At 36.3% G+C, this 13,731-nt stretch overlaps 1 protein-coding gene across 8 annotated transcripts in view; it reads left to right on the top strand.

The window, feature by feature from the left end:
- Positions 1–13,731, top strand: part of LOC140140789 (connector enhancer of kinase suppressor of ras 2-like) — a 79,674-nt gene that overhangs the window by 44,714 nt on the left and 21,229 nt on the right. For 5 of the 8 annotated variants that reach the window (XM_072162539.1, XM_072162540.1, XM_072162537.1 and 2 more), the window contains 4 exons: positions 2,808–3,005; positions 4,216–4,289; positions 5,582–5,793; positions 6,876–7,388. In XM_072162539.1, coding sequence (XP_072018640.1) covers positions 2,808–3,005; positions 4,216–4,289; positions 5,582–5,793; positions 6,876–7,388 — 997 coding nt within the window. Of the gene's footprint in view, positions 1–2,807; positions 3,006–4,215; positions 4,290–5,581; positions 5,794–6,875; positions 7,389–10,345; positions 10,382–13,731 lie in introns of all 8 variants that reach the window. The other 3 variants (XM_072162541.1, XM_072162542.1, XM_072162543.1) reach the window with 2 other exon arrangements.

The raw sequence follows: 13,731 nt of genomic DNA, 5'->3' as shown, positions 1-13,731 counted from the left end.
ACTCATGTTTATATTTTTGCAAGATTCAAACTACCATATTTACAATGTCAGTACATTCAAAAAGTATTTTTGTGTTCGAAATTCACTTTCGCACCTCTATATTTTGTGAAAATAAAGCCCTTGTAAAAATATTCACTTAAACCTAAGTGATAATGATCATGACCTGTTTGGCAAGTCAACCATGAAAATGTGAAATATTTACTCATTGAAATAAATTTTACTGATTCACCGATTCATATAAATAGGAAATAAATAACCTTAACCAGGTATGAACATTTCAAAACACAAAAATATAAACTATGTTTAAGTATCACATCCTTATGAACCTAGGTGCCAGTCCAGTGAACACGAATGGCATTATTCCTGGCAGTTGTGTCATGGAATTGAAACTGTGGAATTAAGAAACTTTCGCTTACTACGTGCTTTGTTAATATGAACTATAGATGCATTATAACATGGATATAAGGCAGAGGTGATGTATGTATAAATCTGGACTGATTTAGGTCACATGCAATAAAAAGTTTTATAGATGGAAAAACAGGAGTCATCGGAAAAAGAGGAAATTCACTTTGAGAAGAACCCACGACAGGTAGCTACATAAGGAAGTACTGTGTGTTATTGGGTATTTATGATTTGGATTGGGAAATAAAATTTTATAATTGCTGCATAGTAGATCTATATATCCTGTATTATATTGATTTAGTTTTGTTTTCTGTATTAAGAAATCTGAAATGCTTGACTCTAAGGTTGATTTCCCTATGTTGAAGGTTTGATATACAAGTATCAAAGGTTAGCTGTGGGACCACTATGTTAAAGGTCCGCTATAATATGGACTGGTCAAATAAAATTATTGTAATTACTGCATAGTGGATATATATCCTGTATTATATTGATTTAGTTTTGTTTTCTGTATTGAGAAATGCTCGACTCTATATCAAAGGTACGCTGTGGGTCCACTATGTTAAAGGTCTGCTATGATTTGGACTGGGCAAATAAAATTATTGTAATTACTGCATAGTGGATATATCCTGTATTATATTGATTTAGTTTTTGATTTCTGTATTGAGAAACACACAATGCTAGGGTTGCACTCCGCTATGTTGAAGGTCCGCGTTATGAAAGGTATGCTATATCAAAGATACACTATGTCAAGGGTCATCTATGTTCAAGGTACGCTATGATTTGAACTGGTCAAATAAAGTTATTGTAATTACTGCGTAGTGAATATATATTGTATTATATTAATTTATTTTTTGATCTCTGTATTGAGAAATGCTTGACTGTAGGGTTGCACTCTGCTATGTTGGAGGTCCGCTTTATGAAAGTCATGCTATGTCAAAGGTACGCTATGTCAAAGGTCAGCTATATTGAAGATTCCCTATCATTTGGACACCCAAATAATATGTCCTCAGCTGTAAAAACGTTAAAATAATGGGTTCGGCTGCACCTCACCCATTATTTACGTTTTTACTGCCTCTTGACACATTTGGATGTAAAGGACGATGCACACAAATCACACAATATGGCTTTAATTAGTGTAACAATTGATGAAATTTGCATATATATCTGGCACACCTGTATGTCCTTGTTATAAATGAAGTCATTCTGCAAATAAATAATATTTGTTTTGATTTGGGTCAATGAAGCAAGAAAAAATTAAAATTAGAATGCAATGAAGATATGTAAACAGTAAATAGGTGCATGTATTTGTGGGCTTTTGGGGGCAGATTAATTAACTAACATTGGGCTTTTCCAGTTGAAATATGTACACCCCAATGGAAGACAACCTTAATTAATCTCCCACAAAGAGGGTGTAAATTTTAAATCTAGTCACCCTTCAGGTAGTCTCATTTGCAAAAGTTGCAATTCACACCCCCTGTATAGAAGATTAAGGCCATGTCTTCCATGGGGGTGTATGGATTTCAACTGGAATAGCCCATATAATATGAGCACTACTCTATTAAATAACATTAAAAAACAGTAGGTCTTCTTCATAGGCACTTTTAACTTGATCTATGAAGATCAATATATTCATAGTCTTACTCACACAACACAAGTTGAATGGCTTCACTACTCAAAATATTTTTTGCATAGGTGCTCTCAATATCTCACTTCCTTTAAAAGCATGTAACTTCTGAACGGAATGTGTTTTCATGACCTAAAATTCTTAGAGATAATAAAACTTCAATAATATTTTTTTTAATTAGCCTAAACCCCGGTGCCTAAACTGGTACATATAAGTTGGTGAAATAAATTCTGCAAAAATGACAAGTTATCATTTCCAATCATCTTGATACCATTTGTATTAAATTAAAGCACTTTGTATATGATCTTGCCTTCAAAGTGATCTAGAATAATCATGGCTTTGCTTTCAGCAATGGGTATGCTTCCGCTAATTTAGTAATTTTGGGGACATTTTGCCAGTAGCATACATCACATATATCTGATCAGCTTTAGAAATTGTTAGAAGAAAAGCAGGAGCAATTGCTCTCAGGAGCTCATGCTAAGTGCAATCATAGTGTTTCACATCACATTATAAAAAGACCAACAGTGACTGCTCTCAGGACCTCATCTTAAGTGCAATCATAGTGTTTCACATCTCTCTAAAAAGAGCATCGGCTGTTTCTCTCAGGAGCTCGTCCTACGAGCTACAGCGACTGCTTTCAGGAGCTCATGTGAAGTGCAATCATAGTGTTTCACATCACTACGAGCTACAACAATTGTTCTCAGGAACTCATCCCAAGCGCAATATATTCAATATTACCTTGATTTTTAAATTTTGCTTCTCATTTATATTTTCCTAACAGGAAGTGAATGTGCCAAGAAGAAAAAAGAAGCGACGGTATACAGTAAACAAGCATATATCATGTGTGGATCTAGGACCAGGAGAATGCGAAGGGTTACTCCATCTAAGAAAAAAACAGAAACGACTTGGCACATATAAATGGTCTGAGATGTGGTTTGTTCTCAAGGAATATGTGCTTTATTATTACGAGAGGAAAGAGGTATGTCCCTACAGTGCAATTAAAGGCGCAATCAGCATAAATGGGCTATTCCATTTAAAATCCATACCATGACCTTCATCTTATACACAGGGGGTATGAATTTCAGATGGGGTTACCTGAATGTGTGACCTTATTTGAAATCTACACCCTCTGTGTGGGAGATTAAGGGCATTTCTTTCATATGGATTTCATACGTATATATATGCCTCTAAATGACTGTTTTTTTGACAAAAGACAGAGTGCCCTCCACAAAAACATTAAACATTATTTGGAGTTTGAGCACTGATACAGGTGGCTGTACAAACAAGAATTATTGTAAGACCAGTATTATTGTATAAAGACCAATCTATTGTAATGATTTTGTGGAGGATGTAATTCTATGGTATATGAAGGTCAATTTCATAAAAATAGCTTGTGTCTATTTTGTACAACATTGTGAATAATTCGTACTGCAAGTATTTTTATAAGACCAAGGTATTGTTATGTTTTTGTGGAGGGTGTTTGTAATAAAATAAGCACTCAATTAGAGCCATTATGCTATGTAGATGAAATTCTACGGTATGTGTTGTAATTAATGTAAACAGTATATGATGGTAAAATGTTCATTTTCAAAAAGAGTATTTGATATACAGTAAGCCAAAAAATTATGGTACCAGTTATGTTCACCATTTGTATATCCTAAACAAAAAAAGCAGATATGTCATAATTGGAACCAGCAGCAAATAGCTGCATCTTTTAGCTCGAATTTAAGACCTCATTTATTGAAATTGTTCTAGAAATAAAGACACAACGATCCAAAAACCCAAGGAAGATACCAATTTAAAAGTTGCAGTTTGCTACATTGCGCGCCCTATTGATTTGTACACAAAGCGTTCACAAACAAGAGAACCATCACTCACTGTGCTTCCATTGATTAACACGTTAAAACTGGCGGTGTGCTTTCATTGATTAGAACACTTTTCAACTTTTGATTTCATTTCTTAATTAGGTTTTAGACCACCGTTTCATTAATTCTCAACCAATTTCAACAAATAAGGTCTTAAATCAGAGCTAAAGAGTACAGGTATTGGCTGCTTGTTTTAATTTTGACACATTTGTCTTTATTTAGGATATACAGGGGTGAACACAACTGGTACCTTAATTTTTTGGCTTACTGTACAGTACGACATTTGAATCTTCATCTGATAAATTGTCATTGTTTGTTGCACAGGATGCCAAAGCCAAAGGAGTTATATGTTTACCTGGGTACAAAATACAAGAAGCCCCTGAAATAAAGAAAGAGTTGTAAGTATAACATTTTTGTGGTATTCAACCTAATTACATCCCTCAGGGGTGTGATTTTTCTAGATTTTTCCAGATTTTCTGTGGCCAAAATTTATGCAATTTTATTGATTTTCAGCCCGTTTTAAGGTACTTTTGCACAATTTCACGCTGTTATTTTTGGAATTTTTTACTATTTTCTGGATATTTCACAAGCTTTGAATCACATCCCTGATCCCTCTACTAATTAATGTAAGCAGTTTCTCATCTGTGTTACCTGATCACTGGTTTATGGAAGTGAAATTCCATAGTTGGACACTTAAAGCCATAATGTACAATCTTTTCAAAATGAATTTGGTATTCTTTTTTTAAACCTGATTTTTTAGCACATTTTTTTATGTTTACACTTGTCCCAACCTATACACCTAATTGGAATATGCCAGGTTCGTTGTGCTTGTAGGACAACAGCAATTCTTAAGAAGACATTAAAGCCCCTGTAGAGCGTCACAGTCAAGCAGCCTAGATAGTAATCAAGTTTTCTTTCATTTTTACCTCATTTGTGACCCTCCTAATCCCTTCCCTTATTGTTTGGCCTTATATGTACCAGACTTAGCTAAGTTGACTACTTTTAGTTCTACTGGATTTCTGGGTAGACAATTTCTATGTTGTTATCTCCAAGCTTGTCCTCTTGAACCTATAGTTTGTATACCTTCCTCGAGTCAGTAAAGTGAAATCAAATTTTGAGATTTTCCCAAAAACTGTTTATTTTTGCAGGATTATGTTATGCTAGCTGGATTCTTGGCATCATTTCCTTTCTGAAAATGTATACTTTTATATACTTCTCATCATTACATTTAGAGATGCAATAAAAAACAGTATCTAAATTACTGACTCGAGAAAGGTATACAGACTATGGAGTACAGGTATCATCACCGGGGATGATCCCCCTTCTCTTTTCGAATAGCTGTGACACTTTAACATGCCCAGGGATAACTCATCCTGTACACGGTATCAACAGCTTTTTTAGTGACTTCCGAACCATAAGACATCACACATACACTGCCTATACCTGCACATGCTAAACAGTGTATGGGGGTGAGAAAATATTCTACAATAACATTCTGTAGAGTAATTGAGCACAATTAGAGGATTTCTGACCTTAGAGTAACATTTTAGGAGAGGAAGACAATTCTCACTTAAGGTAAGCTCAAAGCTAGAACCCTTCCCGATCGTATTCTGATGGCCGACATCGCAACGCCTTAACCGCTCTGCCATCTCACCCTCTAATTACTTGAATGTATTATTTGATCCCACAGTGCCTTCAAAGCTGTCCATGATAACACACAAGCAGTCTACTTGCATGGTGCCACTCAGTCTGACAAACTGAAATGGATTGAAAAGCTAGGCCTAGCAGCCATATTGTGTAATGCAAGTCCCAACAGAATGAGACAATCCAGAATATGGAAGGAGGGCTTGGTGAAAAGGGCAGAGCCTGAAGCTGTGGAAGATCCAAGTAAACCTATGCCAAGTAAGCCTTTAATAATAATAACTGCAAACTGCAAGACAGGAAAAAGGAGGGAAAAAACCACAAAAGACAATCACACAAGACACTTACAGCCTGCTCCATTTAATTGTAAGATGAGATGAGATGCAATTTGTATTTTTTTTCCAAAATTTTTCCAATGATTTAGCTTCTTCGTTTAGGGAGTTCCGTAGGATTGGGCGTGTGGTTCTTACTGCTTCCAACGATCAGAACCAATAGACAGATTGTTGTCTGCAATCACGATCGCCATGATCAGTATAATAATAACAAGTTGGATTTCAAATGCCCTGAGATTAGCTTCTCAAGCATTAACCAACCCCATGATGAATTATAAAGATGTATTTAAATTAGTGAAAAACAAGAAACAATGCTACTAACCAGTTGTTACAAATCAAAGAGATAGGCCTTTTAGAGTAGTCTTAAGGTTACATACCACTAATAGGCCTGGGCGATACATGGAAATACGACGAGTAACTATTTGTTTGCATGGCATCTGAAAAGACTGCATTAAAATCGCTGAAATTTATCAAGTTATATAGCCAAAAAGTACTTTTTAGGGTTTGATGCTTCAAAATGGTATATTTTCTCTCATTATATGACATTTTTGTTGTAATAGTACCAAAATTCATACGCACAGCTTTGGTTTTAGTAAATATTCGCCCTACCATATTGTAACTTTCGGCTTCGAGGGCGCACTGCCATTTTAAGGTGTTTACGGTTCAGTGCGTTAAAACAAGAAAAGTCTCAGGTCAACCTATGTTGAGTTTTGATCATTTGGCATCTAAATCATATAGTTTCATCTGATATTAGTGGCATTTAACTGTGAGAGTTCTGAATATGAGAAAATTCCACCCGAAATTAGCCATTTTACCCATTGAAACCCGTGTAATACATAATTAGTGGTATTTAACCTTAAAGCATTCCACACTGGCAGCTCTCCTGATGATCTCTGGTAGCAAATTCCAATTCCTTAAGGGCTGTAACCAAGAAAGCTCTGTCACCATATGTTGATCCAGATCAACATATGGTGCATGATGAAAGATTGATTTTGTATTATATATTCGCAGATATTGATGGATTCCATGATCATAGTGATAGCGAAGATGAAAAATCAGTAAAAAGTGAAGACACAAGCTCCGAAAGGGGCAGCATCCCCAGCGGCGAGGACCAACCAGACACCCCACAGAGGCCTCCTCTGCTCAAAGGTCAGGCATTTGAACTTTCACCAACATCACCACCATATAGCTTTAATAAACACAGCCCGGTGACAAGTCCTACCAGTAGGACCAGCCTGTCACCACCACACCATAATTTCAGTAAATATAGTAATAGTGCAACTAGCCCTACAGCCAACCAGTCGCCCTTTATGAGGCGGTTAAAGGGTACTACCAGTGGTAGCTCACCATCCACACCTACCAACAGCCCTATGGGTAGTCCAACAATTTTGAAGCGAATGATGACAGCCATTCGTAGGCGAAGCGAAACCGTCTTGACTTTCCATCCGGATCAGTTTACAGACGGTGAACCAAAATCACCGCAAAAGCAAATGCAGCGGAGTGTATCATCTCCTGAGTTTTTAGGTAAGGGGTGACAACACGTGTGACATGTTGTATCAAATTCAATCAATTTTAGTTGGGTATACTAGAGTGCTTGTGGAATGCATTTGGCTATTCCATTTAAAATCCACATTTTGGAAATAGCTTCCACAGGGGGAGTATGAATTTCAAATGGGATAAACACATCAGGCAGCTCCAATTGAATGTCATACACCCTCTGAGAAAGATTCAACATGAATTTTCCACAGAGGGCAAGCAAGTTTCAATAGATTTGGTTAATGTGCTAATTCCTTTTGAAATTCATACTCCCACTGGAAGATATTTCCAAAATCTTCCACAGAGGGGTTGTAGACTTTAAATGGAATAGCCCATTACTGGTGGCCATACTTGCAACAAACCATCAAAAGATGTGTCAGATCTTATAGATCCAGTTATACCACTTAGAGTATACAGCACATCACTATGAACAATTGTCAAAAACCACTATGGTGCAAGTATTTCATTATCCTATTCAGAAATGGGTTTATTTTTGATATGCTCAATCAATTTTTAGACTGATTTTTGATACAACAGGTCATATTTGTTATACATTCAATCATTATTCTTGCATTCTGACTTTATCATTCATCAGTAACTCACTTGGGGACAGACACTAATATACATTATAGACTAAATCCATAATTAGATAAGAAGTGAAGAGTTTTGACTGGCTTGTTTAAACAGCAGAACCTTTACAGTAGTGTTCCTGTGAAAAATGGGATAGCTTTTGCTTGTTTCAAGCTTTCAACAAACAACCTTGAAATTTAAACCCATGATTAAGGAACATTATTTCTTTTTCACCTTAATTTCATTTTTGTATACAGTTCAATAATTGCAATTTGTTATGTTCTGCTTTTTGATATTTTTAGTGAAAAAGTGTGATTTCTGTTATTAGTCGTAGCAAATTTTGACTAACGACATATATTCTAAAGCGCTTACTTTCTTGATTTTCAACTTTTCTAGTCATATTATCATCAGTTAAGCCACTAATTCTAATAACTGCCATATTGCTAATGTACTCTCAAACATATACTTTATCTTAGCAGCAGTATTTTGCTCATGTTCTTTCTAAAAAAAACCAAATAATTCTTGGAAGGAAAAAGTGGTAGGCCTATATATGGCAGGATATGTGCAATGAAATAAATCATAATTTGCCGTATCCAAAAATCCTTTGCATGGAAACCAAGACTATGTTATCATTGTTGCACAGCTCATCACTGCGCACAGTGAGCTGGTCGAATATACGATGTAGCAATGTGCACACCAACATATTTTTTTTTTACGAAGGCTTTTGGACTTTACCAAAATGGTCTATTTTATGTACGTGAAAATATTGGTATATAATGTATTCAAGCTGAAAGTTGATGAAGGGACTGAATTATTTTAGAATTGAACTCTTAAATTCAATAAACTAATCATCAGTAAAGAGTTATTAAATACAATATAGTTCCTATCTGATTTAGGGGTTAATGAGTTACTGATTTGTGATTCAGTGCAAGAAATATGATTGTGTAATGTTATTTACTACCAGTGTACAATAAGTTGTAGTGGCTCTAATTTTACAATAATTTCTGCTTGGCAATCTCTTAGCCTCTCTTGGGTATTCGATTTAAAATCCACATACCCCCTAAGGAAGACATGAACTTAATCTCCCACACATGGGGGATGTAGATTTCAAATGGGGCTACTTGAAAGGGTGAATCGATTTGCAATTTGCACTCCCTTTGTATAAGATTAGGGTCATGTCTTCCATAGGGGAGTGTATGGATTTCAACTGGATTAGCCCATTATTTCAGCAGAAAATGTGACACACTGGAGAACCACTACAACTTAAGTAAGGACCAAATAATTGTTGTCTGAAGTAGAGAATTTAATTGGCTTGTACCTGTTATAATCCTCTACTAATTATGTATACTTGTTGTGTCTGCTATGTTGTTTTGTTTTGCTGTGTTAAACCCCTCGTCTTGTAGACATCACCTCATGAATCATAGGTCATTGTACTAATGTTTTTATATTTGATAATCATACTCCACGTTTGATAATCATACTCCACGTTTGCTTGCATGATCACCCTCTCTGCCTGATATCACAGCTAACTTGATTACACTAATATGTGTGTTATTTGGACTTTATAATTACTAGACTTCGGAGTGCATTTTATTTGAACTTCACATACCTACAAACTTTACTCAAACATTGACCAAAATAACATCATCTTAAAAGAGCTTTGTGCAAACTCTAAATTAATAAGCTTTGTGTTTCTTCTAACAATGAGTGCATTATATATTTCTAACAAACGTTTTTGATCAAAACCACATTGAAATTATATACTTTTTCCTTCCTTTGATAATCTGTCCATGTTGTTTCTATCATTGACTGTTAATACTTGAATTTATTATATTGTCAACATACAAATTGTGCAATAGTATTCTCCAAAGTTAGCTAGATAATAATTTGATCAATGAAGCAATATCTGTATAAGATACCTTGTATGATAGTTTAAAAGTTTGCATAAGTAGCAACTTTCAAGATTTACAGTATTCACTGTAGAAGTGAAGTAATAATTGGATTAACAATTTTTGAACATAACATGCTGCACTAGTATGTTCACGTGGAACCATAGATGTCAAAGAGCAGGGATAAAGACCTGGATCGTAATTCCATAGAATATTCATATGCTGATCTCTCGCACCTGTAAGATCTTTGAAAAGAGCGGTATTGTAAGATCTTTGAAAAGAGCGGAATTGTATTCAATCTATGATTGCAGACATGCACAGGTGATGAGTGTAACCAGCTTGTAGTGTAGAGCGATATATACAAAAATTGTTTTCACCTATTGCTATGGTAGTTAATCCGATTATTACATAACTTCTACAGCAAATACATGTTATAGGATCAGTTCTTCTAGTCTGACAATTGAGGCCTGTTTATTTCGTTCACAGATTAGACCCAGATAATAAAGTTATAAACTAGTTAAGGTAATGCCACTGATTGATTGTGTTCTAATCACTGATTGCAGTTCAAACTCCTACACTCATTCCATACATAATTAGAAGAATTGTAGATAGCTAGTTAGTAGTGAATAATAAGATGAATAGGCAAGGTTGCTGCCCAATTGCACCAGAGATCCTATACAATGAGATGAGACACTCTATATACATGGCCTATGCTGATGTTAATTTATAATTTATTAAGAATCACTGTCCTCAAACTAGCTCCTGAGTGTCTCGGGCCTGATTGCATTTCCAAACTATAGTCCAGTTGGATTTTTCTAAACCTAGAAATATTCTTTCCTATGATGTTTTTTTGTAGATTTGTAATCCCATGGGGTCCTTGAAGAATTTCAGATTGGTTGCCAAATTGCAAGTTTGGCATAAATCCAAAATGGCCACTGGACACCATCTTGAAACTGTAACTTTTAAGCCACTTGCCCTAGAATGATGTACATTTTTGTATAATACCACTTTTAATGGGTTGTACTGTGGTATTTTTTCCAATACGTCTGATACAAGGGTATAAGGGTATTAGTAAAGTTTTTGTCAGAGAAGAACGGCACTTGATTACATTTTGAGAGCGTGCAGAGCGTAAACACGGAAGTGTGATTCTGATTGGCTGAATCAATCGCCTGACAATCATAGCAACAGACCGATAATCTGATTGGCCGATTGTGGAGCAAATCGTTTATCGGCACAGATCAGTGCCCTTGAAATGAAGCTCATCTGTGTATGTCGCTCATTAACAGGGCGCTCGTGTCAATCTGAGCAAGAGACTGCTGTTCTTTTCTGAAACCCAGTGTAGTTGCAGTTCCTTCCCTAGATTTTCTGTAATAAACACATTTGCTGTTACATTTTGTTCAGCTGTATAGCCCATAATTCTCCTCTATCCATTGATTACAAAACTAAGTACCAACATACTCCCATATAATGTCATAATGGCATTGTTTTAGCCTAAATATCCAACTATTTAATTACCAAATTGACCTATACACCAAGGGCTTCCCAGTGGTCAATGAGTCATGTGATACATATTCTCTGGTACCCTTTATAATACCCCTGGGTGGAGAGTATTAAGAGGCAAAGAAGCCTTGACAAAGTGTGAACCCACAACTTTGTGATCATGAGTGTCAATCTAGATACTGCTGCACTCATTAACCTCAGCCATGTACAGCAGCACACAGTGCACATGCACATAGATCTGAATTGATGGACTATTGATATCAGTAATCATGTAATTATAACAACATGTGATATCCTTTTTGACATCGGTTTTCGTTTGTTATACTCATGTGACTATCAATGGCTGAAGCGTGCCAAGAAGAATAGTCCATGGAAGTGAAAGATATTCAAGAAGGATCCACAACACACTGATGCCGAAATCACAATTCACTTTCCTGACTTTTCATGATGGATCCGGCCCTGTACAACAATCAGAAACACTTCCAGATAACCATTTACATGTGAATATGAAAACAATCAACATCTACCTGGATGGAGAGTATTCTACACAATGCATTCTGACAGCAACAAGAGGGACAGAGAGGCTATAATCTTTTCCAAGGTTCCTTTGACAGCTTAACCATCGCGTATACATGCGCGACGTCAAGCGTGTGCATTGGACCTTGTGCAAAATAATATGCGCTGGACGGCTAGCAGTACGCTTAATTTGTAAAAGGAAATCTGGATATTACTTTACCAGAGGTTGATTGTTTTCCTATAAATGGGTATCTGGAAGTGGTTTAGATTGTTGTACATTGTACAGGGCTGGATTTATAATATGGCAAGATACCTCCCAGGCCGAAAATTAAAAAAAGGCAAGTGCAAAAATATAAGTGGAGCTCTGTTTTGGCATGAGAACTAGGTTACAGGAGTGGGGTAGGGTGGGTGTAACATGTGGAGCCATATAGCCATTGGCCCTCAATTTTAAGCTGGCGCAAGGTCCTGAAAAAGGTAAATGTGGCTCTGTTGTTTTGGTTCCTTGTCATCTATTACATCCATGATAGTTCTACCTGTCAAACAAGTTTATATTTTGAATGCCCTTAAAACACAAATCTTCTATTCCTGTAATTGCACTGCATGAAATTAGAAGTTATGGTAATGCAGTTAATATCACATGCACAGATGTTACTCTTTGATAATTGCAAAGCACACACGCATGATTATGTTGCACAAATAGATGATCACTCTGCACAATACGCTGTAGAAGTGATGATGTAACAGGATTAACTACCATAGCAATAGGTTAAAACAATATCGCATCATATATATATCATCACTTCTACGGCGAATACAAGCTAAGTAACAAGCTGTGAAATCAATGAACCATTAAGGAAACAAAGCTAGGCGTGTAATTCAAGGAGCCAAGTGACCGTCAAAATTCATTTTGCCATTACTGGGTCCCATCCGCACCAAAATGGTGTTGTGACTGCTCAGTTGGGTGGATAAAAGCCCCTTAAAAATTGATCTTATATTGTATTGCTTTGTAAACTCTCATTTTTTTGTCGATCACGGGTGATAGAATGCAATTTTAAATCCCACCAAGCCTACATAATTTCACATTTCAGGTGGGATGGAACCTAGCAATGTCTGCCATTGTAGATATGCGTGAAATTGGATGTGTCTATAGACGAATCTAAATTCACGCATTCCTACACCTGACTAGCAGCCTTTAGTTGGGTAGCCGTCGGCTACAATGCACTCAAAATGTGAAATTATTCGCCTTGGCGGAAATTTTAAACTGCATTCCATCACCCGTTACACCTTTCGCGAAAACACAGGTAGACAAAAGAATAACACAATACAGTTCCCATCGACAAAACACACAGCATGGTCTATTCGTTGTTGAAGTGACATATTAATAATCGGATTAACTATACGCGGTATCTATGCATTGGCGTACTTGCGAACAAAAGGACTATATGTATGAATAGATGCGACGGGATTACCTGCGGAATTATCTCCATATATTAATAGCTATTATTCTATTATTATTAACCCTTCTCGTCCTTGCATCTTCTCTAGGTGTTAGGCGGATTTTATTTGCACAATTGGGCGCTCAAAACATCAGGTTGGTGCTAGTGGCTACCCAAAGATGTCCGACCAAATCCTGACCATGACTTGGCTACTTGGATTCGTCTATATGCAATCAAGATAATGTTTGCATACTTTCAAAATTTAACTTTATTTGTTTCCCTCTTCCCCATCTCCTTCCAATACAATGTTGAGCAAAGCTATGTCAAAACCCCTAAACATTGATTGAAGAGGGATGGGACAGTGGGATATAAAGAGGGAGGGAGTGTCTGCTTTAATACTTGGTTGACTTGGGTAACTCT

Source organism: Amphiura filiformis, chromosome 19 (genome assembly GCF_039555335.1).
Source record: "Amphiura filiformis chromosome 19, Afil_fr2py, whole genome shotgun sequence".
Lineage (NCBI taxonomy): Eukaryota > Metazoa > Echinodermata > Ophiuroidea > Amphilepidida > Amphiuridae > Amphiura > Amphiura filiformis.
Note: the sequence above shows the minus strand (reverse complement) of the source record. Positions and strands in the feature narration are given on the sequence as shown.